At 43.3% G+C, this 25,888-nt stretch overlaps 1 protein-coding gene across 1 annotated transcript in view; it reads right to left on the bottom strand.

Moving 5' to 3' along the window:
* LOC116914718 (disintegrin and metalloproteinase domain-containing protein 18) overlaps positions 1-25,888 on the bottom strand; it is a 66,059-nt gene that overhangs the window by 3,544 nt on the left and 36,627 nt on the right. The window contains exons 13-19 of the mRNA XM_032919147.1: positions 24,763-24,858; positions 21,942-22,140; positions 19,522-19,627; positions 18,257-18,443; positions 14,650-14,730; positions 11,099-11,213; positions 5,857-6,014 (exon numbers count right to left, since the gene is read on the bottom strand). Coding sequence (XP_032775038.1) covers positions 5,860-6,014; positions 11,099-11,213; positions 14,650-14,730; positions 18,257-18,443; positions 19,522-19,627; positions 21,942-22,140; positions 24,763-24,858 — 939 coding nt within the window. The 3' untranslated portion in view covers positions 5,857-5,859. The remainder of the gene's footprint in view (positions 1-5,856; positions 6,015-11,098; positions 11,214-14,649; positions 14,731-18,256; positions 18,444-19,521; positions 19,628-21,941; positions 22,141-24,762; positions 24,859-25,888) is intronic.

The raw sequence follows: 25,888 nt of genomic DNA, 5'->3' as shown, positions 1-25,888 counted from the left end.
ATGTGTGTATTATATATGTATGTATGTATATGCATGTGCATACATGTGTGTGCATGTTCTGAGTGCAGATGTCCACAGAAGCCAGAAACATCAAATTCCCCAGACTAAGTACATGTGTGTATGCATATGTATGTATGCATATGTATGTGTATGTATGTATATGCATGTGTATGCCTGTTTAGGTAGGTATACCTGAGTGCAGATGTCCACAGAAGCCAGAAACATCAAGTTCTCCAGACTAAGTGCATGTGCATATGCATATGTATGTATGTATATGCATGTGCATGCATGTGTGTGCATGTTCTGAGTGCAGATGTCCACAGAAGACAGAAACATCAAATTCCCCAGACTAAGTGCATGTGTGTATGGGTATGTATGTATGTGTGTGTATATGTATGTATGTATGTATGTATGTATGTATGTATGTATGTATATGTATGTGCATGCATGTGTGTGCCTGTTCTGAGTGCAGACGTCCACAGGAGCCAGAAACATCAAGTTCTCCAGACTAAGTACATGTGTGTATGTGTATGTATGTATGTATGTGTGTGTATGTATGTATGTATGTATGTATGTATGTATATGTATGTGCATGCATGTGTGTGCCTGTTCTGAGTGCAGATGTCCACAGGAGCCAGAAACATCAAGTTCCCCAGAGCTGGAGTTATTGGCAGTTGTGAGCCACACGGTGCGGGTGGTCAGAATCCAACCCTTGAGTCCTCTATAAAAGTAGCGTGCGTCCCCACCACTGACCCATATCTCTAGCCCCGCTGTCTAATCTTTCATCAGGACAGCCTGACATGTCCTCTGTCCTCCTGGAGCTGAGGAGGCTCACCCAGAACTGAAGCAGCCTCCTCAAACTTGCCAGTGTGTGACTGTGACCACTCTGACTACACAGTCCTTTCCTCTCTGCATCAGGGAAAGAGTAGGAACCCCACAGGGTGTTCTACATGAGGTTTAGGCTGAAAATGATAGACTTCTCTGCAATTACAGCCAACCATAGGCCCGGCTGCTAAGTGTTATGTTTGCCTTTCAGGCCAAGGGCAATTTCCATAACTGCCAAATTAATAGGCAAACCACAAAAGCAGTAGTTCAGGGTTTCCGCTCACACTTCCTGTGTCTGAATCGCCCAGACACTAACTTAGCCCTTTTCTGCCAGGGGATTAATAGTTCAGGAAACACTTTCTTCTTGCTGGGTTTTCTCCCAAAGTAACACTCAGTAGCCATGATGCCATCACCCCATGCTACTGCACGCAGAGGGAGAATACCCCAGGGTATAACTGCCTGACCAGAGCTTGACACAGGCCCCTGCGTGGTCTCGTGGAAAGTGCATCGGCAAGTGTGGAAATGGTTCAGTTTTCTGCTGCGTCTCATCTTAGCGAGGGTGCTGGGAATCAGAGACCCACTACTGTGTCTGTACTTGACACTATAGAAGCAAGGTCTCTAGTTGGTTTGTGCTTGTGCCATGGAGAACATAACACAGTTGAGGGGTTCAGGCTGTGCCACAGAGGGTACCCTGTTTATTTGTCCTAGAAACAATCCATGATACATGGTCATTTCCGGTGTGTTAGGTTTCCACAATGATCTCAATGCCTTACAATAGACATGGTACTGGGATAGACAAAATCAAACTGTCACAGGCCGCCTTCAGGTCACTGTGACCACCTGACTCTGGGAAGGCCCAGGCCTGAGTCAGCAAAGGAATAACAAGGCTGTTGTTGGTAGTGCTGTCTGAAACCCTCAGCTGTGCACTGTATTCTGTAACACAGGCACTGACCCACCACATCTAGGATGGGACAGGCTGTCCATTCTGTTCCCTTTACACCACTGGTTCTCAACCTGTGAGGTCGTGTCCTTTCGCAGGGGTCCTGTATCAGATACCCTGCATATCGGATACTTACATTATGATCCATAACAGATGGCAAAATTATAGTTATGAAGTAGCAACAATAATAATTTTATGACTGGGGGTCACCACAACACGAGGAACATGTGTTAAAGGGTCGCAGTGGTTAGGAAGGTTGAGAACCACTGCTCTACACAAAACCATGCTCGAAAAGAAGAGAATGCACCCCCTCTTCCTATTACAATAAGAAAAACTGCACAAAGCCAACACAGACTAATGCACACTTGGTGTTCTGATTCTCAGTGCGGGGAGGACTTGTACATGACGTGGTCAGATTCTTTGACTTGGATGCGTGGCCTACTTGCCCTAGTCCTGCGGTTCTGACCACACGACATGGGAAATGCCCAAGCCCATTTTCCTCGGCAAAACGATGCTGAACCTTATCTTTGGACTCGCAAACCAATTCTGCATCCAAGGGAAACGGCATTTGCTTTACATTAAATTCATTTGTGGTTTCCTGACTTGTGAGTCCCTAGAATTTGAACCCATCATGTAAAAAGGCAGCCCAAGGGGGGAAAACATGATACGGTCATCTAAGGCGGGCACTTGGAAGGAAAAGACGATGCTCGAACAGTATCTGTTGGATGCAGATGATCTGGGGTGGGGAGCAAAAGCAACCATGAAAGAGAATGAGTGTGATAAAAATGTTGGTGAGTAGGACAGACCAGGAATTACATGTTCTTGAATGAATATACAGGATGCTGTATAAATGTACAAGATATGTATGTTGATCCTATCACATTCTTGTCTTGCATCTGTTAACAATATTTCCCCTAGTCTGTACAAATATATTGATTGATGATTGATTTTTTTAGGGTCAGCCAATTTTTATTCACTAGCTCTGTAGTAAAAGGCGTGGCTTCCTGCCTCTCCAACTCCTCCGTGTCCCTATTCTGGGCAAGCTGCAGGGGTTTATAGATCCCCCAACTCTGCTGTTCCTCCTCTCAAAAGCTAATAAAGTTAACTTTCTGAATCTATTCCTAAACTTTTTTCAACCAAGAATTCATGAAAACCGAGAGTCACCTTAGGCAGAGCATGGAAAACTCTGCTGGCATGGGAAAGAGTGACTTTTAATCTGTGTGTACAGTGCTGACATGTTCACCGATGACAACTATGTCTGCACGGGCCGTACTTGAGGCTTTGCATATCCTTGTGCTTGGAGACTGCAAGTTTTCAGATCCTTCTGTTCCACTCTCCCGCTTACGCTTGCCCTCAGTGTGGCTAGAGGCACCTGGTAACAACAGTGCCACAGCCGGCACGCTGAGCTTGCTTGCAATTTCCTTAGCCAAGCACGATTTTAAAATCTCCCAGCGGGCCTGAAACACGTACACTTAGCTCTTTCACGTTGATGTATGCTAAAGTAAGATATACTCAGTGTTGTGGAAAACAGGGTCGGGATTTATAGTTTCAGGGGATTTCAGCTCCCTATTGCAGAGAAGGCGTGGCAGAAGGAGTCCATTGGTCCAGTCTGGCAGGAGCACAGAGAGGGGGGTCACATTGTGAGTGTTGATCTGCAAGCAGTGAGTAGAGTGGATGGGAACCAGGGCCGGCTTATAACTTTCAAGGCCCAATTCTACTTTTCCTAGCCAGGAATCACCTCTGAACAGCTGCACTGCCTGTTAAACTCCACCAAGAGTGGAGACTAAGCATCCAAACAAAGGCATTCAAACATGAGGAAAATGAATATATTTCTGTAAGAAAACATGCTTTTTCCTCTGCTAATTAACTGTGCAGGGGCCCTGATGCTATTCTCTCAATAGCATCAACATCAAGCATTCCTTAAGAGTCTCCCTTTCCTTTTTCTCTATAAAGAACCCTCTTCTTCTTCTTCTTCTTCTTCTTCTTCTTCTTCTTCTTCTTCTTCTTCTTCTTCTTCTTCTTCTTCTTCTTCTTCTTCTTCTCCTCCTCCTCCTTTTCTCCTTCTCCTTCTCCTTCTTTCTTCCTTCTCCTTCTCCTTCTCCTTCTCCTTCTCCTTCTCCTTCTCCTTCTCCTTCTCCTTCTCCTTCTCCTTCTCCTTCTCCTTCTCCTTCTCTTTCTTCTTCTTCTTCTTCTTCTTCTTCTTCTTCTTCTTCTTCTTCTTCTTCTTCTTCTTCTTCTTCTTCTTCTTCTCCTCCTCCTCCTCCTCCTCCTCCTCCTCCTCCTCCTCCTCCTTCTTCTTCTTCTTCTTCTTCTTCCCTTCCTTCTCCTTCTCTTCCCCTCCTCCTCTTCCTCCTTTTCTTCCTCCTTCTCCATTTTCTTGTTCTTCTACATAAGCAATATAGATATAACACGTGTACAACTGAAAATATCTTAGTAAAATGGATCATTAATAACTTCCAAAGGAAGTTCAAAGTTGATACCATATTTGCAAGTGTTATAGATTAATTTCCCCACCAAAATACATGTTAAAAACATAACCCGTGGGGTTGGGGATTTAGCTCAGTGGTAGAGCGCTTGCCTAGCAAGCGCAAGGCCCTGGGTTTGGTCCCTAGCTCCGAAAAAAAGAAAAAAAAAATATAACCCACACTGTGAAGCATTAAAAAGAGGAGCAAGGTAGAACCTTTGAAAGGTGATCAGGTTGTGAATTAGAGGAATAGCCCTCTCATAGCTTCATGATTTAGCAAGCTGCTAAACTATCCTGAGAACTGGTCTTTTATGGAAGCCAGCGTGGCGTGTCTCTTGGGTGTACCTCTCACGTTTCCATATCAGGGCCTTTCAGAGAATACCCCCATCAAAAAGGACCTAACTTGATGCAGCCTCTCAAACATTAACCTCCCAGCTTCCAGAACTGTGTGCTGATCCAACTCTCATCCTTTAGAAACTAGGCCTACTATGGTATTAAGTTATTATGGAGGAAAGTCATCGATAAAAGACCAGAAACAGCCACTGACCTCCCATTGAGACGTTTTCACAAGTGTGGGGATCCTACAGCCCACTGTCGTTTGCTGCACGAGGTGTTCAGATGTGCTCTAGTGATAGGAATACGGTAGAAAAGTAAGAGCGGCCACAGGGAATGAGCCAGCAGTTAGCGATTTCATCTGTTAGAACAGGGCAGGCAGCAGCCTTGATAGCAACTGGCGTGTGTAGTGAGGTACCATGGACTATTGGGGCATGTGTGGTGTCTCTGTTTGGGTGCCCTTTTACAGTCAGGGAACATTTCTTTGTATGCATGTATAACATGCAAAAGAGAACATTTAAAATTGGCCAGAGGCGGTTCAGGGAGGTTAGCTTGAATGGCTGTGCATGTAATTACCTACTGCACATTATAAGTCCTGGAAGTCTGGGTCATCTAATATGGGGGGCAGTTTGGTCAAAGGGTCCAGCCAGTGGGTGCCAGGCTAATCACTCTGTGGTGTCAGGTTATGGTGTCCTTACTCTAGCCACTTAGGAACCCTGGACTATCCTTGTGAAGACTCCTTTATGGCTTCTTTTTCAGGCCTCTTACTGATGGCCAGAGTTAAAATAGCAGCAAAAGGCCCAAGACATGGGGTTGCACTTGGGCATAGCGGAGTTTCTTACTGTCTGTGAGTAAAATGCCTAGTTGCCCAGAGAGATGCACAAGCCAGAAAAGCCCGCGTGAATATGGAGAACAGCGTGTGACTTCAGAAACAAGACTTTGGTAGCAATTGAGGCAAATATGGAAGGATTAGGACATGAAAATAATTTATTAATGAACTAGTTGCAATATTGTGCCTACACTAAGAAAGTGGTTTTTTTCCCTTGAAGTTCAACTCCATGGCATGGGTTAGACACAGGGCAGAGGAAAAGTTACAGTGACGCCCTGATTTTAGTCTCATCAGGAGAATTAAGTCCCCAGTTCAGTGTGGAACTCAACTAGGAAAAGGTCCAGGGCACCTGATGCGGAGAAAGGGAGTGAGAAGATGTTAGAAGCCATCAGTATGGGCTTATGATGCAGATATAGGCGGAGCCCCATTAGCTAGCCCAGGAAACTCACACCAGGCGGTATTTACCCCTCATCTTTCTTGTTCTCTCTGGGGCACAATTTTCCTTTCGTTTCTCTTTATGATCCCAAGGAGGAGAGTCATGATGAAAGGCAGGAAGATGAAGAAGCCCAGGATCACCCAGCTGTCCGTGTGTTGACTCAGACGCTTTGTAGCCAAAGCCGAATCTGGAAAGGAGACACCAGAAAGGACAGGTTCATCTGAGTCGCTTTAATCTCACGTGTAGTGTGCGTAACGTGGCTAATGCTGTGGCAGACTGCAGGTGACTATCTTGGGGTAAATAAGAGGACTCTTCAAAAGCACATGATACGTTTTCCATAGGTCTTTTCCCATTAATGGTTTCTCCATGTTTATTTAAGTTTTCTGGTGCTGTACACTTGCGTGGAATGGTTCACTGGTAATACCAGTGCAAAAGATACCACTGACCAACCTACCCACATCCCAAGGCTCTAAGCTCTTCTAGAAAGGAGGGGGAAAAATTCCTGTGTCCACAGCAGAGCATCTGTGAACAATGACAACGGCTGTATATTTCAAACACCGAGAAAAAAAAGACTGAAGGTTTCCCCCACAGAGTCATAAATTGTGGAAGAACCAGGTCTGCTCAACCTGATTCAAATTCTTATTTTATGAATAACTTAATAGCAACTCTCATTTAAATATTTAAGAATTCACTGCTAATAAAGCCTAAGTGAAGAGAAACTTGGTTATAAAACTTTTATCTACTGTCTTGCTAGATAAGCCTCTCTCCATGGATGAACACATTTTTATCAAACCATGTCTTTTCATGTAGTATTAACATTTTATGTGTACAAAAATTCCCTTTGGCACCAGCACCACATCTGTGTGCAGGTGCTAGCAATCCTGGAATAAATATAACCAAGGCAGTGAAAGATTTATGGAATGGAAGATTTATGAACCTGAAAAGACAAAAGGAGATCTTAGAAGACCTGTGCTCCTGAATTGGTAGGATCAATATTGTGAAAATGGACTACCTACCAAAAGAAATCTGCAGACCAATGTGGTCCACATCAAAATCCCAATGCAATCCTTCAAAGAAACTGAAAAAAAAATCTTAAATTTCACGGGGAAACACAAAAGACATAAGATAGCTAAAATAACAATAAACAATTTAAAAAAATCTGCTGAAGGTATTACCCTCCCAGATTTCAACTTATGCTACAAAGCTATCATAATAAAATAGCCCAAGACTGGTATAGAAACAAGTGTGGGGGTCAATGGAATAGAACTGAAAACCCTAATCCAAGCCCACGCTGCTCCAGGCACCTGAGTGTCTACGAAGAGACAGGAAATGCACATTGGGTAAAAGACAGAATCTTCAACAAATGGCGCTCCACAAACCAGGTAAGCACAAGAACTAGACTGGCTCCGTATCTCTGCTCTGCAAGAAAGGACTAGACTCCGACGGACCGAGAACTTCACCAGAAGTCCTTATCCTGTGAATCCGGCAGAAGAAAAAAATGGGGACTAGGTTTGAACTCCTTGGCCCAAGAAAGGACTTCCTGAACAGGAGTCCAGGGGGTGCACATGTTAGGATGAACAATTGACAGACGGGACCTCAGGAAACTAAGACATCTGAACAGTCACGATGGGGCCGTTTGAGTGAAGAGGCAGCTTATGGGATGGAAGGTCTTGATCAGGCATCTCAAATCGGGGGTTAGTATCTAGGACACGCAGAGAGCAAACAAACACCCCGAACACCAAGAAAAACCAGCCTAACTAAAAACTGGAGCATAGACCTAACCAGGGTTCTTAAAAGACAAAATACAAATGGCTGAGAAACATTTTTTTTTTAAAAAACGTTCAACATCCTTGGCAATTAGGGAACTAGAAGTTAAAACTACTTTGTGATTTCACCTTATCCTAGTCAAAATGAATAAGAAAAAAACACCCCCGGCCCCCACAAATAATGACTAATACTGGTGTGGATGTAGCAGGAATACTTACTCACTGCTGGTGTGAGGGGAAACTTGTGCAGCCATTACACAAATTAGTGAGGTTTCCCAAAAAAGCTAAAAACACATGTACCACATTACCCAGCTCCACCAATCTCGGACATACACCCAAAGGACTCTCTCGTCTATGATAGCATGCTTGGTCATCCATCTTCATTACGCTCTACTCATAACACCCAGCAAATGGAAACAGCTAAATGTCCATTAGCTGGTGAATGGATAATGAAGATATGGGACTGTAGGATGATGTCATCATGCAGTGGGCAGGTACAAGATAGAATGAGGCCTGTCATTGGATGAGAAGAAAGGATGGGCGGGAGAAAAGTTTTAGGAAGAGGAAAAGATGGACAGGAAGCTGCCGAGAGAACATGGAGGCTGATGTTAAGATTCCACTCTGCCCTGGGTCCTGCTAAGACTGAACCCCTAGTGAACTAGACTGTTGGGGAGAGGGCAGCAATGGGGGGAGGGGAACACCCATAAGGAAGGGGAGGGGGGAGGGGGATGTTTGCCCGGAAACCGGGAAAGGGAATAACATTCGAAATGTATATAAGAAATACTCAAGTTAATAATAAAAAAAATAAAAAAAAAAAAAAAAAAAAAGATTCCACTCTGTACCTTTATGAATGTTTTTAAGGGATGGGTGTGTATAGGACTTTGTACGTGTAGGTGGGCAATTGTATCTTATCAACTGGATCAGACGTTATTGTGTTGTGTGTTCTTTCTTGTGGAGAATTAAGTTTAAGAGTATGTGGCAGCGGGACACTGAGCCGCCACAGAATTGCGATGTATATTTCTGGCATGGTGACAGCCTGCCTTGGGAGCTGGATGGGTAGAGAGATTGCTGCCAGGCTCAGAGAGAAGCCATCGGCAGTGTGATATGGGATGGAGCAAAGCGGGTGAGAGGCTTTGCTGACTGAGATGAGGATATCCACCAGATATCTTGGGGGCACTGCAGTGCCAGACCTAGTGGGAGTAAAAGACAGCCCTTTATTTATTTATTTATTTTTTTGTAATTTTACAGCAACATGGGACAGTTACACAGGGAACATTATTCAGATGTAAGGAAATGAAATTCACAAGTAAGTGGATAGAACCAGAACCAATCAAATGAGGTAACCCAGACCCAGAAAGGCAAACATTCAACAGCTTTTTCTCATCTGTAGGCATTAGCTTTGGATCTTCAGATACGTGTGTGTTGGTTGGAACAGCTAGAGAAGTCGGGAAATTACTAAAGAACCGTGGGGGATCTCTGTTAAAAGAGAAGGAGATAAAACACGGTGGTCAAAGGGGTAAAAAGGAATAAAGGAATAGGAAGCCAGGAAGCAGACCGGGGATGGGAAGGCAGGGTAAAGGGGACACAGGGAGGGACAACTAAGGACTTCTTGAAAAGATCATAAGGAAATTACTACTGTAGAGGCTTCCTAACACACACACACACACACACACACACACACACACACACGCACACACGCACACACACGCACGCACGCACGCACGCACACACACACACCACGCATACGCACACGCACACGCACATACACGCACGCATACGCACACGCACACACACGCACACACACACACGCACGCACACACGCACACACACACGCACACACACACACACGCACGCACACAGGCACGCACGCACACACACACACATACGCACACACACACGCGCACACACGCGCACTCACGCACACACACACACACACACACACACACACGCACACACACGCACACACACGCACACGCACACACGCACACACGCACACACACGCACACACGCACACACACACACACACGCACACACACACACCAGAGTTTAAGTGGATGTATGCAAGAATGGAATGACAAAGCCCCCACGAGACACCAGAAGTGAGCAAATAAAACGTTCGTTATCAGGAGCGGGTTACCCCTTTGTGAGTTTGGCCAACGAAGGTTCAAAGATCCGACAAATATTACAGGCTGTAGTGAACACTCTTGGTTACGCCCTAGAATGTGATGTTAAGACCTTATTACTGGACACAGCGCAATATTGAATCATGGGACGTCACAATGTCAACCTGTCACTGTCTAGAAGTTTTCTCTCTACTGGAGAGTGTTCACAGTGCTGGAAAGTGCTTTGCATGTGACTGCAAGAAGAAAAGTCAGTGGTCTTCCCTAGCTGGGAACCATGCGAGCTACAATGCCTGGCTTGGCAAGAGACGGTGGCTGGAAATGCCATGGGCCCCAGAGGAAAATCCACCACTATTGGGATAAGAAGAGGGAGCCCCAAGTTGGGCGAGTGTGGTGTCTAATCACAGCAATAGGGTGTAATTGCTCTAACTAACACAGTTAGGGTTTTTCACTTTAGCCCAGGCAAACCTCAAGCTTGTAGCAATCCCTCTGCCTCAGACTCCGGTGTGTTGAGACTCCAGTCATGTGTTCTCACTATACACATTTAAACAGATTATATCTGATCTGGTTAACCTCTGACTCTGTCCTCAAACATTGTACAGGCTCCTTGAACCTTTTGCTTCATGTGTTAATTTACAACTGTGTTTTAGTCATTGATGTTCTTCAAATACATGATATATAAATCAATGTATTGATTGCCATTTATATTCACTTATATATCTACTTCAGGCTAATATACCTAACACCATTGCTTGCTGGGTAGTATATTTCATTATTGAACTTCTATGTTATTGTATATGTTGACTTTCTGAGACGTGGATCTCAATATTATTCCTCCCTCAAACGCCTGATAATATGCTCATGGAGGGAATGTATGAAGGAATGAATGATTGATCCAGAGGGTAACTTATGATACTGCCCTTATTCACCATAGAAACAAGGAAACTATGAGCGTGTATTCAGAATGGGACTTACCATTATTTCCCGGCAGGAATACATTTATATTTTGCTGTACATTTTTTTTAAGTTTCATTCAGAATGAACAGTGTATTCCAGAGCTGCTTTTCAACAATGTTCAGTTTTAATAATATGAATTATAGTATTAATATTATTAATATATATGACTTTTAAAATTTTACTCAATGACATTTATTAAAACTTAAGAGTACAATTCTATTTCTGTTGACTTCATTAAGTTGGTTGAATGCACCTGAGAAAACTCATTACAAATACAGTACCAGATAAGTCTATTGTAATTGGGCCTCGAAAGATTTGACTAACATGTCAAATTTATTATATTAGTATTATTATTATTATCATTAATTATTGATTACTACCACAGAGAACAACACTCTACTTGCTTTGTAGGGTTTGGTTTTACTGACCAGTTCGGAGAAGGTTTCCATCGTCAATGCTGCCCCCTGGTGATCCAATCTGTAAGTTACAATCTGGAGGCCTGTAGTCAGGGAAGCATTGGCAATGACCAAAGTTATTACATATCTAAAATGGAAAAATATGCAGTCATTTTGAATCACCTTAGTAGTTAAATCTGATGTAAGCGACTGACTGAAATACGTACAATATTTTTAAGGTTTTTGTAGCTACACGATATGAGGAGTATGCTAGAAAAAGTAATTAAAACCTCGGTAGCATAATCCAAGGGCAAAATGACCACAATGTGAAAATATATTTTAATTCTTATTGCCTATCTTTTAAAAGTGCTTTGTCTTCTCCGATAATGTTATAAAAGTGAAATGTAATTGCTTTATGACACGCCAGCCTATGCGTTATATTGCTGTGATAAACACCATGACCGAAGCAGCTTGGAAAGGAGAGGGATTTATCCCAGTTTCACTGCAGCTAGCAGCTCATTCCTGTCAGCAGGAGTTCAAGGCTCAAACTGAGGGGTAGGAGCTGAAGCAGAGGCCATTGCCTCCTGGCCTGCTCCCTGTGGCTTGCTCAGTGACTTTTCTTACACAACCCAGGACCCCTGCCAGGACCACTGCCCACAGTGGGGCTGGGCCCCACAGGGCAATCATTAGTCAAGAAAATGTACTGCTGACTTGCCAATAGGACAGTCAGATGGAAGGGGTTTCTCAACTGAGGCTCCCGCTTCCAAGATAACTCAAGGAGCCAACAACACCCCAACCAACCAACCAACCATCCAACCAACAACAAACCGGAAAAAAAAAAAAAACAAAAAACAACCAAACAAACGAAAAACCCTAGTGCATGACCTCTATGTTCAGAGATGAATCAGTCGTCTTCACAAATACCTTTTAAAAACATTTTGATCATTTTTTTAATGCGTGTGAGTATGTACACATGAATGAATGGACCCATGCAGAACAGAGGCATCGGATTCCGGCTCCTGCAGTTTGAGCTACAGGAGGTCCTGAGTCAATGACTGAGGCTGAGGAGAGAGCAGCAAGCCTTACCTGCTGAGTCATCCCCTCTGACTCCCCAGTGAGCCTTTTACAAAGATTCAATTCTAAAGTATGTTCCTCATGACAAAATCCTAGTTGTACTTTTAAATAAAGGCATTTCCTTTTATGTTTTTCTTCTTTAAAAAATTCATTGACTTTTTCATTCAGTATATTTTGAGTGTTTATTTCTTCCTTTAACTTTTCACACCCAACTTTGTTTTCTCCTTCCCTCCTCTCTCATAAGAATAAAGAGAGAGAGAGAGAGAGAGAGAGAGAGAGAGAGAACATGCCAAACAAAAAGAACCCTTCCCCCTCCTCCTCCTCCTCCCCTCCCCCCTTCTTCCCCTCTCCCTTCTCCTTCCTCCTGGACAAACCCCAAACTGGGGAGTTTATTTGTGTTGGCCAACTCCATGGGGCCCGCCCTGTGGTGCAGTAGATGTATTTAGTGCCACTCTTTTAAAGAAAAAAAGATTTTCCTTTTGCCATCAGGAATCAGTTCCCAAACTAGGTTCTTAGGAGTTGGATGCTGTGATCACCTCCCCCTCAGTCCTGGGACCCCATTTACCCTGAGCCCGTGCTGGTTCTGTGAGCTCTGTGAGTCCATGGGTGCAGCAGTGCTGTTCGGTTCAGAAATTCCATTCCGTGGAATCAACCATCAGCTCTGGCCCTTCCAACCCCTCTGCCTCCTCTTTTTCATAGACCCCCGACCCTTGAGCAAAGGGTTTGATGATGATACCCAGTTAGCATTCAGTGCTCCAAAGTTTCTCAGTGTCTGCACACTGGCCAGTTGTGGGCCGTTATGTTAATTCCCTTCTACTCAAAGGAGGAGCTTCTTTGGTTTAAGGGTTGATGGAGGTACTGATCTATGGCTGTAGCAATAGCTTATTCTGCGTCCTTTTATCGCTATGTTTGTTTAGCAGAATAACAGTAGGAGAGTTTCCTCTATGTCCATGACTTTTCTAATCTCAGGTTCTGGGCCACTTTCATCAGGTATTGATTCCATCTCACGGAGCGGCCTTGGCTGCAGTCGGAAGGTGATTGGTTACAACTGTGACACTTGTGCCACTATTGTATCCGGGCGGTTTTTCATGCAGGCAGGCCACGGTTGGAGGTCACAGGGTTTGGACCTCGGTAACACCGATGCCTACCTTTCCCTCCAGTAGCAGAGAACCTTTCAGCAATATGAATGATGGGCACTAAGGGTGATGTTTCTAGTTGGACACCAGCCTGACTTCTCCATGTTTGGTGACATGAGTAAGTATGGTCTTCAGCAATAAAGCCTTACCACCAACATGTGAAGAGAGTCTTATATAGGCTTGGCCATAGCCTGAGATGTTTGGGGTGCTCACGGGACCCCTGTGGCCAATAGCTCAGCAAGATGTAACCTTTTCCTGGCACTGGACATTGGTTGAGGCATTCTGTCTCCTATTATATGCTGAGAGACACTTAAAGGAGTTCAGCATTCTTAGTCACCAGGGATATGCAAGGTAAAACTACTTTGAGATTTTATCTTACTCCAGTCAGAGAGGCCAAGACCAGTAAGACATATTACAGTATGTACCAGGGAGGGTGTGGGGAGAGGAGGACAGTTATTCATTGCTGCTGGGAGTTCAATATACAAATCTGTCAAGCTAAATTATGTATTTAAGAAAATGTCTACAACAACCAATACTTTTCACTGCTGAAGAAAAGCGAAGATAGATAGCTTTGTTTTATGATCCAGATACACTAAAAAGCCACAGTAACCACAAAAATTTGGTATTGACAAGGAAAATAGAAAAATAAACCCAAAGAATAGGAAAGGAAGTCCAATATTAGAGTCACATAAGTTAGTTTTCCTTTAAAAATCTTTTTTTTTTGGAAACACAATATATATATCGAAATATGAATAAACATCAATGAAAAAATTTTAGCAAATCTAAAATATCAAGGTAAAATATTAAATAATCTATTTTGAAAAGTGTGTCCAATGAAGGAGAATATCAAAAATTTAATAATATCTACTGTTCTCATCTGCTTTATTAAAAGCATTAAGCATTGAGAGGAAAAGCTAACAGAGGAAAGCCACAGAACTTGCCAACAATCATAACTACAGAGAACAGAAGCACAGCGAGAGCAGGCTCTTCTGTGCTGAGACTTCCACACACCCCAAGTCTAATACCGTTAGAGACTGGAAGAGTGGATGCAGCTAGATCTGGAGAAGCTCCAGACCGGTAAATGACAGTCAAATAAAATGCAGTGCCCAGGCAATGGAAATTTTACATTACTAGATCCAAGCAGATAAACAATTGGGAGAAAATAAAACTGTCGCCAAAAATAAGTGAAGCATCCAGTTCACTGAATAGCATTAGATTAGATCACTTGGTTTTCTCGTATTCATCCACTAGACAGAGACATGTCTTTTAAGAGCATAGCTATCAGTTCTCCAGAACAGGAAGGAGACTGGCTTTGAATCACCCCCCCACCCCCCCCAGTATCTGAACTGTGAAACTACTGACAGAGACACTTACCCCATTCCCTTTGCACTTCTTAGCGGCGTTGCAGTCATTTCCCGTGAAATTAACTTCTTTGCAGCTTCCGTTTATACAGTACTAGAATTAAACCCAGAATATTCCCAGTCACAAACGTCATGTAAAACAAGAAACACCACTATGCATTACCTGCACATAAAAGGCGTCCAGGGCCTGCTTACCCGTTTTTGCTTTGATTCTAATGCAAACCTTCTGGCTTTCTAACGTAGCTCCCTCAACAGCCAAGGCTGTCAATGGTGTCAAAGTGACAGGGTTGGATTTTGATTCCCACAGTCTGAATGGACAGAAACTCTCACTGCACTTCCTACACTGTTAACGTTGGTTATGGGTACTCAGACAGAAATAAAAAATGTCCCCTTAAGGCTGGAGAATAATTGCTGTGAATCTTTGTGGGGGCATACAACAGAATCATAGGGAGGAGTAGTCTGACTTTGTTTTCTTAGGCACTGTCAAAGTGTTACAGGCCAGCGTGGTAACCAAATGATGATTTGGGGTGTGCGATGATCTGGGCCGCATTTACCTTTTTCTATTTTACTTGGCTTGAAAGCTTACTTTTTCCGATTGTGAACATAAGGTGGAATTAAGTCATTCACAATATGCAAATGTCAAACGAGAATGAAAGTTATCTCTTTGCAATTATTTGTTCAAAGTTACCATACAACTAATAAATAAATCTCATATACCAGCTTTCCTGTGGTCCTAACATTCAATATTCAGCGTGATATTAAGTAGTCTAGCTGGATCCATTTAGACACTAAGAAGAAATAAAAGATATCCAATCATAAGAGAAATAGTAAAATTGTTTATAGATGACAGGATCATACAGTTGTCTATGTAAACACACAGACTCAGGCTGCAGATAGACGTCTGTATAATTAGACTGCACAAAGACATATCTTCAAATGCACACAGGGTGATACGCTACAGAGAGAGCTGTGCAAACACGCACAGGCTGACACACTGCACATAAATGTCTGAGTAGACACATAATATTCAGACTGACAGACTGTAGTCGAACGGCCAGGCAAGCACACACAGGCTGACAGACTGCACACAGATGCCTGTGCAAATATAGCCAGACAGCACACAGATGACTGCAAAAAAAACCACACACATGGACTTACAGATTCATGTACAAACACAGACAGACTTACAGACCACACACAGATGCATATGCAAACACACAAAGACTTGCAGACCACACACCGATGTAAGTGGAGACACAGACTTACAGATCATACGCAGATGCATTGTGCAAACATATAGACTGACAGACCGCCTGTAGGTTCATCTCCTAGCACACATAGTTTCACATGCTGCACACTGATGCCTTTGTAAACACATGCCAACTGAGGGACTGCACCCACGTGCCACAGAAACACACACGGATGACAGACTTCTCACAGATGCCTGTGAAAACACACACTAACAGACTATACATAGATGGATGTGCAAACACACACAACTGACCAACTGCATACAGGTGCTTGTGTAAACACTCACATACTAACGCACTACACACAGATGAACATGAAAACATGTAGAGAATGGCAAAATGTGTAAGATGCATAAGCAAACATACACAGACTTACAGATTACATACATACACACATGCCAACACTCACACGAACATGGTACAACTAATGAGTGAATGCAGCCAAGTTTCAGGGTAACAAATTAACATTAAAATCAGCTACATTTCTACCAAAAAACAATGGACAAGCCAATGAATATTTAATATTTTTTGTAATAATAATAATAATAATAATAATAATAATAATAATAATAATAATCGTACTGGCTAGTTTTATGTGTCAACTTGACACAGGCTGGAGTTATCACAGAAAAGGAGCCTCAGTTGTGGAAACACCTCCATGAGACCCGGCTGTAAGGCATTTTCTCAATTAGTGATCAAGGGGGGAGGACCAACCCATTGTGGGTGGTGCCATCCCTGGGCTGGAAGTCTTGGGTTCAATAAGAAAGCAAGCTGAGCAAGCCAGGGGAAGCAAGCCAGTAAGTAACATCCCTCCATGGCCTCTGCATCAGCTCCTGCTTCCTGACCTGCTTGAGTTCCAGTCCTGACTCTCTTTGGTGATGAATAGCATGGAATAAACCCTTTCCTCCCTAACTTGCTTCTTGGTCATGATGTTTGTTCAGGAATAGGAATCCTGACTAAGACAATAATTTTACTTAGAAGTTAATATAGTCAAGAAGAGAGAGACAGATTCAGGTCCTAGACTTAAAAGCTGTCTCCCTGCCAGGCAGAGTAACCTGTGTCCCTACCCAGGAGCAAGGCACTACCTTCTACAAGCTAACAACCGTCACTTTTAGAGACTCGCTTACCAAGTTCTTCCTTCACAAGGTGGTCATGCTTGGCATTTTTGGAAGTTTGCTTGTCCCCACTTTCATGAGGAGAAAGCTAGCATGCTGTCCTGGTGGACACAGAGTCAGGGCACACTGCCTGGCATGAGGTGGGCCCCAGTGCTTAGGCCTCTTGCCCCATAGTCTTATGGGAACTCTGATCAAGTTGTCTGGGGTTACTGTCACATTGGAAACTCTGGGCAGAATGACACACTTTCTTTACGCCTTACTCATCTATTTGGGGGTAGACTTCCTCCCTAGTAGTCTGAGTGAGGGCTGCATGCATCTCACAGGTCAGAAGCCCCGTGGGCTTCTCCATAGTGAGAGCTAGTGTCATTAAGATGTTCCAAGACGAGAGAGGCAGGCTAGGCACAACTCTTCCCTAATCTGATGGTCCAAACTTTCCTCTATTCTAGCTGTGAGAAGCGAACTCACAGATGTAGCTCACAGAGGAAGTTGACTGCACAAGGCAGCCAGCCCCAGGACCTGGGTTCCTGAGCATAGGTAAGCTTCCCTGGGGGTCATGAACTGCCGATCTTGGAGATCAGAGCTGGCTTTGCGAGTAAATGCTACAGGCCGTTGTCCTGTAGCAAAGGGGTTTATAAATAGCTACTTTCAACCTCTCGGGGCTATTAGTGTGTTTTCTGAGCTGTGTCCCCTCGTGCCCCTAGACTAATAAACTCTAGTTCTGTCTTGCATATACGTGTACACTTGCACGTACAGATATGCATACACACACTAGCTTCTCTCTGCGCGATAGCCATTATGACTAGTATTGCTTTGACTCTTGCAAACTATTCCCCCTTATGCTCTGGTCACATACATAAGCACATAATTTGATTAATATGGACATGGCTTGCAGTGAAGTAAGATGAAACGAAAACTCACTTTTACTGTGGGAAATTATTAGGTCTAAAAAAATACGACTTGGTGGTTAGTAGACTCTTGGGTTAAAAACGTGGTACTTTGGGGCTGGGGATTAAGCTCAGTGGTAGAGCACTTGCCTAGCAAGCACAAGGCCCTGGGTTTGGTCCCCAGGTACTTTGCAGTTCAGTTGTGTTTTACATAGAGACTGAAAAGCATTGTGACATGATCACTAAAGCTCCCTCTTATTGCCATTTAACACCATATGGGAAGCCAACAGGAGTGCCAGGTTCCAGCTGTGGTAGCCCTCGTGGCAATTAGCATAAATTAACACAACTGAGCTCAATCTTCAGCCGTTTACCATTTGTGGTCCACACACAGTGCCATCAGCCACGTATGCGTTATCTTTGCCATCTGATCTCATAGACAACCCAAGAGGTATGGACAGACACACGCTGCCATGGACATAGGAATACAGGACAGATTGAGTAGAGCTTTTATAATTCTTGTTTGGCCGAAAACAAGCTAATTTTCCACACAGAACATCCCTGGAAATGGAAAAAGAGAAAAGTCTTCATTATTGTTTTGATTTTTGGTGAAGCCGGCTTCCAATTAAGGGTCGTGCGGGTAGCAGCATAAATGTTTGGTTATCTGTATAAAGCCAGGAAAATGATGCGATGGTGACATTGTTTTATGATGTTATAAGATTTTTCAAAACAGGAGCAGATAAGCTCAAACAGGTTAATTAGCACCATGGCAGTCTTGAAATGTATATACTGAATTCACACACGTTCACTCAACTGTATTTTCTGTCACAGGCCTCAGTGGTCACCAAGGCTTACTTTCACACGGTTCAGTCAGTCTGGACCTGTGACCTGAACGTTTCCCAATGGTGGCTAACCACTTACTCTTTCTGCATCTTTTGATTATGCACTGTTATTTTATTATTATACACATTATTATACCATAGAAAGCCTGGCTAATGTGCTAATGAGTCCCCGGGGTCTGCCTTTCTCTGTCTCCCCACCGCATCTGGCTTTCTCCCCATGAGTTCTGTGGCTCTAATTTTCCTGTCTGAGCTAGAATCTTCCCAGCCCCTCTGTGACTTTTTAAAATATCCAAGTGTATTTTTGGCAGCGCTTGTTACAAGGTAATCACTCCCGTTACTGGACCCAGGAGCTGTTTCACGTTTTAATAAACCGAGTCACAACAGTCTGAATGGAGCCACTGAGACACGTTCTACAGCTTTTTGGAAACAACGAACAAGATGAAAATTTCTTTCCTCTCAACAGTCTTATGTTGTAAGAAAAAATTAAAATACTTGCTTTAGGATTATTGCCAACTCCAGACTTAAAGCACAGCTCAATTTTAATTCTTAGTTGAGAATAGAACTCCCAATTTTCTGACCTTTGGCAGCTTCCCCTTAGTAAGCACAGTTCCATTCCCCATTCGGTCTCATCCTTCGGATGGGCGAGCGCACGTGCACAGGGCAATCCGCCTGTGTGCTCGTCCGCTCGCCGGACGAGATTGTTTTCCTACCATACAACTTGCTAGTTGCTGTCACTTAGTAGATGTCTCCTGTCAAACTTATCACGACTCAGAGAAAGTTACTTTCCAAATACGTACTTCTGTCCACAAGGTAACGAGTATGAATTTTTAGAGTCACAGTTTGCCAGATTTTCACGTTGCGAATTAACTTTTTCAAAACAGGCGTAGGAAGCGCCTTGAGAACCTAAAATGGAAACATGTTGAGTTATTACCTTTAATCCAAATTACATGCTCTTTAGTAACAGGCTAACGAAGCTGTCATTTCAAAATGGGCACTCGTTTTTCATGCTCTGTTTGATTTCCTTGGGCAACCTGCCAATGTTGTAACACAAAACAAAAGGGATTATATCTATCGCCACAGGTTACATCGATGTATTTACTTATTTGTTGTTTTCAAACAAGTTGTGTCATGTATTTCAGACTGGCCCTTGGTCTTGAAAATCTCCTGTCTTAGCCTCTTGATGGTTGGAATTTTAGGCATGTCCGTCTTTGTGTGCACATGTGAGTGTGTGCACACACGCAGTATTGTATTTTATATGTATGCATGCCTATGATATTCAATTCTCTAACTGGTGAATAAGTAAATAATCAACAGAAATAAATAGAATTAAATGAAGTGTCTGCCTCCCCTAGCCTAAGACACCTCCATTATTTCTTCCACACTTCAGTCTTCTCTTTATTGGAAAACATCCATCATCTTTATATAAAATAATAGAGAAACCAACTTTAAAAAACCGCGAAAGGGAGATATGCACTATGATAGGGGATTTAAACAAGATAATGAGATTTACAAGGTTGATTTCAGTAAGGTCCCAGGAGACACAGGCAAAAAGGGTCTTTCGTCAACTGGAAGAGGGTACCAAGACCAGCCCAGAGGGAGGGGACTCTATGCTTAGATTTCTTACACTAGTTCATGCCTAATTGCCCAAGGTATTTTAAATTTTACTTGTTATATTTGGAAAGGATAAAATGACCTTGCTTTTGGTAGAGCTACAGATGAGGATGGCTGTATGTTCTTATATTAATCATGTTTTGATATGACTCTCTGCTAACCAGACCTCCTACCTTACATAGAACTGCAGGAGACCATAAATGGCTAAGATTGCAAATGCCCGAGGGGTTACCCTCCAGATGGGAAGTTAGATGACAGAGTCGTGGTAATAAAGACAATTTGGTATGGGAACAAACACAGACGTGTAGACCAATGGAACGAAATCAAAGCCCCAAACATGAGCATACGTAACTGACGCCACCTGATTTTCAACAAACATAACAAAAACAAACACTAGAGAAAACACAGCAGCTCCCACTGATGGTGCTGGGAAAGCTGGATGAACACATGCACAAGAATGAAACTCAGCCTCTATGTATCACCCTTACAAACAGACTCCAGATGGATTAAGGATCTGCCTGCATGTGAAACTCAAGACATTCACACTGCTAGAAGAAAATACAGACAGTCCCTACACGATACAGGGTTAGGGAAGGACCTTCTGAGTAGGACCCCTTGTGCTCAGAAATTGAAACCCACAATTGACAAGGGATAAAGAAGCAAGGTTGTGAAACAGGAACCTTTGCCAACTCCACATCCGACAGAGGACTAACATCCTCACTTAGTGAGGTTCCACTCCAGGTTTTAATGGGAAGCTGATTCTTTCCTTCAGGTCATGTTATCTTGGATAGAAAGCTCTATCATCCTAACTGCTCTCCCACCTTAGGGACCAATCATCGCCACAAGATTCTCTGATCATTTTGAAGGATGGTTTCCTGCTAGCTCCTTTCCTAATCCTGCCACTCTGACCTCTAACCTTGCATTGTAAATCGGTTGTATATTCAGATTATTTCAGTGGCCCTACATATAGATAATCATGTTGGGGCACACTAAAAACACCAGCAGGAATGTAGGAGTCTTATCTGGATTTCTCTAAAACGTTCATTGTAGAAGAAAAGAGAGATGAACAAGACCAAGAGAGGAGGATGCTGGTTCAAAGCCAGCCTCGACCATAAATCTAGACTATCTCAAAACAAACTAAACATGCTAAGAATCCTGAGCAGGAGTTCTGGGCAGGTAGCCTGTGATGGCTGCTACAGTGCAGCTCAACACTCAGGAAGCTGATCACCTGTGAATGATACCCACTCCAAGCTTTGTAAGGTTTGTGTTCTCAATACTGGACCATAAATGTGGTGGATAACAGAATTACCGTGTCACAATCTACGTATTTGCTATTTACATTTTAACAGAACTTAGGAGGTATAAGCAACAATTTTTTTTTTTTTTTTTTTTTTTTTTGTAAATCAAACCTTGAGAAGAGGCATGCATGCATAACAATTTCCTTGGAAGTTTTTTTTTTAATCATGTCTATAATTTTGTCTTTATTTTCAGTTTAGCCCTTCTTAAAAGTGTAACCCAGGCTCTTCCTCAGTGAGGCTCTCGAGTATGTAATATAAAGCCTGTAGAGCGACCCAAGCGCAACACGAGTACAAAAAGAAAGCGGTACCTTTTCCAAACAAACTGACGCACTGGTCGTTAAGAGCTTGGCATCGTCCATTGTAGCAATATGCCGATCCCAACCTGCACAAATGACCATCCAACGCAAAGGTGTCAGGGACACAGTGGCTAGAGGATCCGTCGCAATATTCTGTGAAATCACACTCTGGGTCAACAGCCTTCCTACAGGGAGTACCTGCTGCTGACAGCTGGGGACAGGAAAAAGATCAGGGGCTGTGAGTGACTCTACAGGTATTTGCCAAAGAAAATGGCTAAACATGTCTGGTTGTGGCTAACGGAGGGACTAAGGGACTTAACCAAACTAAGAGTTCTAGCAAGGGAAAAGTCAGGTAGGACACCCAGCGGGAAGCACAGAGAACAGTAATTCTCTAGGACGTGCCCAGATTCCCTCTGTCAGCGGGCTTGCAGCCATTAAGCCTTATGCTCCACAGCGCATGCGTATTCTGACTCAAGCAGCAAGTGGATTGAGAAGCACGGAACTGATGTGTTGGGGATTTAGCTCAGTGGTAGAGCGCTTGCCTAGCAAATGCAAGGCCCTGGGTTCGGTCCCCAGCTCCAAAAGAAAAGGTAAAATAAAAAGAAAGAAAAAGAGAGGCACGGAACTGTTCCTACCCCTGATGTTGACAAGCCAGAAGCCAGTTTCAGCCTTGACACTGACTAGCTTATTTGTGTAAGAGATATAGAAAGAACCTTCTTTATACGTGTAAACTAGGAATGGAAATTACACTCCTTAACAGAAAAGTGTTGAGAATAATGAATGATTAATAATGTATGGGCACATCCTACATGTATATGCATAAATATGCGTGCACACACATCTGATATTGAATTAATATCTAATAAAAGAAAATATGTAAAATAGTATCTTTAAAGTAAGGAAAAAAAACCTCAATTTAGAATTCCATACCCTGAAAATATGTAAAAAAAGGAACGAAAAAGGAACGAGAGGACCGGCAAGATGCCTCAATGGACAGGAGGGTCTGCCGCCAAATGTGATGGCAGGAGTTCAGTATGTGGAAACCTCATAGTGGGAGGAGGAAACCAGTTCTTACAAACAGTCCTCTGACTTTTGTGGCAAAGACATGACCATTCACACACACAAATGATTAAAAACTAATGAGAAGTAAAGACTTTCCCGGGCAAACAGTAGCTCAAAGAATCCCTTCTCAGTAGACCAGAATATAAGAAATAGTAAAAGAAGGCTTTCAACTTCAAGAAATATGATCTGATGGCTGGAGTGTAGTTCAGTGGTAGAGCACATGCCTAGTGTGCACACAGAGCAGGAGTGTAGCTCAGTGGTAGAGCACACATCTATGTGCACCCAGGGCAGGAGTGTAGCTCAGTGGTAGAGCACACATCTATGTGCACACAGGGCAGAAGTGTAGCTCAGTGGTAGCAGTTAGTAAAATGATACTTGAGAAATCTTAATAGGAAAAAAGTAAAACAGAGCTGTAAGTTATGTTGTTTTATTTTGCCTTTAATTTGCACAGCAATCACAGGCATCACATGTGGAAACTTGGATCAGTGCATTTACTTTGGCATTTTTCTAAAACGTATACCCCTTTCCTACAGGATTCAGCAGGCCTCACTACAAACAACCAGCTAGAAGTGGGTTTAATATTTTTGGGAGAGCAGAATATAAAAGAAGAAAACAAACTGGTGAGTGTTAGGGACTGTGTGTGGACTGTGGTGTGTGGACTATGGAGTGTGGATTGTAGTTTGTAGAGTGTGGTGTGTGGACTGTGGTGTGTGGACTGTGTGTGGACTGTAATATGTAGACTGTGTGTGAGCAAATGACCTTAGGAGGCTATGGAACCGCCCCCGCCACCCTTGAGGAAGATGCTGGCTATGACGCTGGCTGTTGTAACACTCAGAAACTCTCATTGCCCAAGTTTCATTGCATTAAATTAGATACTTGCAGAGAATTTGAGCTAAACGAAGGTGCAAGCCCGAAACCCCAGAACTCAGGAGGCTGAGGCAGGGGGATTTCAGGCTTACAGTCAGCCTGGGCTATAGACTGGCAGCTTATCTAAAACCAACCCAAGGCCTGAGAATGTTCAATCTTCAGCAGCACAGAAGTTGAGGGCAGTTGGGGAAAGGGAACAGGTGAGATTTTTATCGACTGGTGACTTGTAAGAATGGGAACCCTAAAGTATTTTGCATTAAGGAGCTTGCCCTTTCTTCCAACCGTATTGTGTTAGGGACACTGGTGTACCTCTGCTTCAGGTTATGCCATGGTTTGTTGTGCTGGCAAGATAGGTCGGTGGTTAAAGGCCTTGGATGCCAAGCCTGGAACCTGAGTTCCATCCCCAGAACACACATGGTAGAGGGAGAGGACCTACCCCCACAAGTTACCCTCAGCCCTTCACATGTGCCTCATGACATGCACGTGTGTGAGCACACACACGAAGCTGTATTAAAAATCAATTAAAGTGTCATCCTTCCAACGGCAGGAACCATGTTTGGATGCTCGCACTGTGCCCTTTGCAATCTGTTAGAGCTTTGCACAGCACATGTGTGTCTGCTACTCACACCATAATTTTAAGTCATTGTTTATCTGACTTTGGGTTATCTGGTTATTGGCACGTTCCATAATGTTGCGTATACATGCTACCCCTGTCTGGGCATTTGGAAGATGATCAGTTTGGTGTTTTCCATACCATAGACTAGGAAGCACCGGTAGGAGACGCCTGTTTTAAGTCCACGGTACTTTAGCGTGGAATCCCTCCTACATTCTTTGTGTGACCCCGTGCTGACTTGGTCCGTCCAGTCTTGTATCACTGTGCTGAGGCTTCCCTTCTCACACTCACCTCACACTTGGGTGTGCAGCACGTTCCAGATCCACACTGTGCTGAGCCTTTCAGTTTGCATGTTTCGTGGTTGCAGCACTCTTTAAATTGACATTCCTACAGTTTCGGGAGAAAGAGGATCCTGGTCAGGAGAGACACCATCCCCTCATCCCAACCCCTCCCCGCACCCCACACACAGCTTCTCCTTCCTTCCCTCCCTTCTCCCCTTCCTTTCTAAGACAGACTCCTATGTAGCTCTATCAGCTTGTCAGTGACAAAGCCTGTCTGCCTGCCTCCAGCTGCCGAGGGCCAGCATTTTAGGAGAGAGCACCACCACTTCCAGCTTTTTGACTCTTGCTCCTTTTTCTCAACTTTCATTTGCATGCTATGCCCCTAACTACATTCGGTGAAGCTTCACCCTCTTCTTCTTTTATTATTCTTAGACTCCTCCAAAGCATGTGTAACCGTAAGAACTAAGGGAATGTCATTGAAGTGAGTTGTTGAGACATAATGTGAACATTTGGGTAATTGGCTCAGAGTCTGCTGGTCTGAAATATGTTTTGGGGGGAACCGTGACTTTGCAGAGGAAATACAAACTTTCTCCAGTTCTCTCATTAATTTGTTTGCTATCTATTTCTATTGTGGATAAAGCTAAATATTAGGAAGTGTAACCAAGTCACATAAAGCATTTACTCATGGACTCTACCCCCACCAACAGTGTTAATAGTGACCTCTACTTATGACATAATACACCTACAATTGTAAAAACAAAATAATATGGAATGTGTATGTCATGACAGTGTTTGAGGCTTCTGATGTCATAGTTATTTGCATTGACTCCAAACATGATACTTTTGTGATACCCTTGTTATTCATTTCACCTTTACAGAGTTCGAATGACCCTCATTGCCTCCTGATTTTTCCATCGAAGACACTTCAGTCCATCTTCCTTTCTACTCTAATAATTTCAGGTCATCCTGTTTGGCCTTTACTACCTTCCGGATGATTCTTACAGCACACAAAATAGGAGACCAGTACTGGGGGAGGGTGCTCTGTCAACTTCAGAGTCATGCTACCTCAGAAAGTCATAGGACCTTGCAAACATCAGTTATAGATTTTGTCTGTACATTAGGATTGATCATTGTGG

This window comes from Rattus rattus, chromosome 13, assembly GCF_011064425.1.
Source record: "Rattus rattus isolate New Zealand chromosome 13, Rrattus_CSIRO_v1, whole genome shotgun sequence".
NCBI lineage: Eukaryota > Metazoa > Chordata > Mammalia > Rodentia > Muridae > Rattus > Rattus rattus.
The sequence above is the reverse complement of the archived record's forward strand: the minus strand, read 5'-3'. Positions and strand labels throughout refer to the sequence as shown.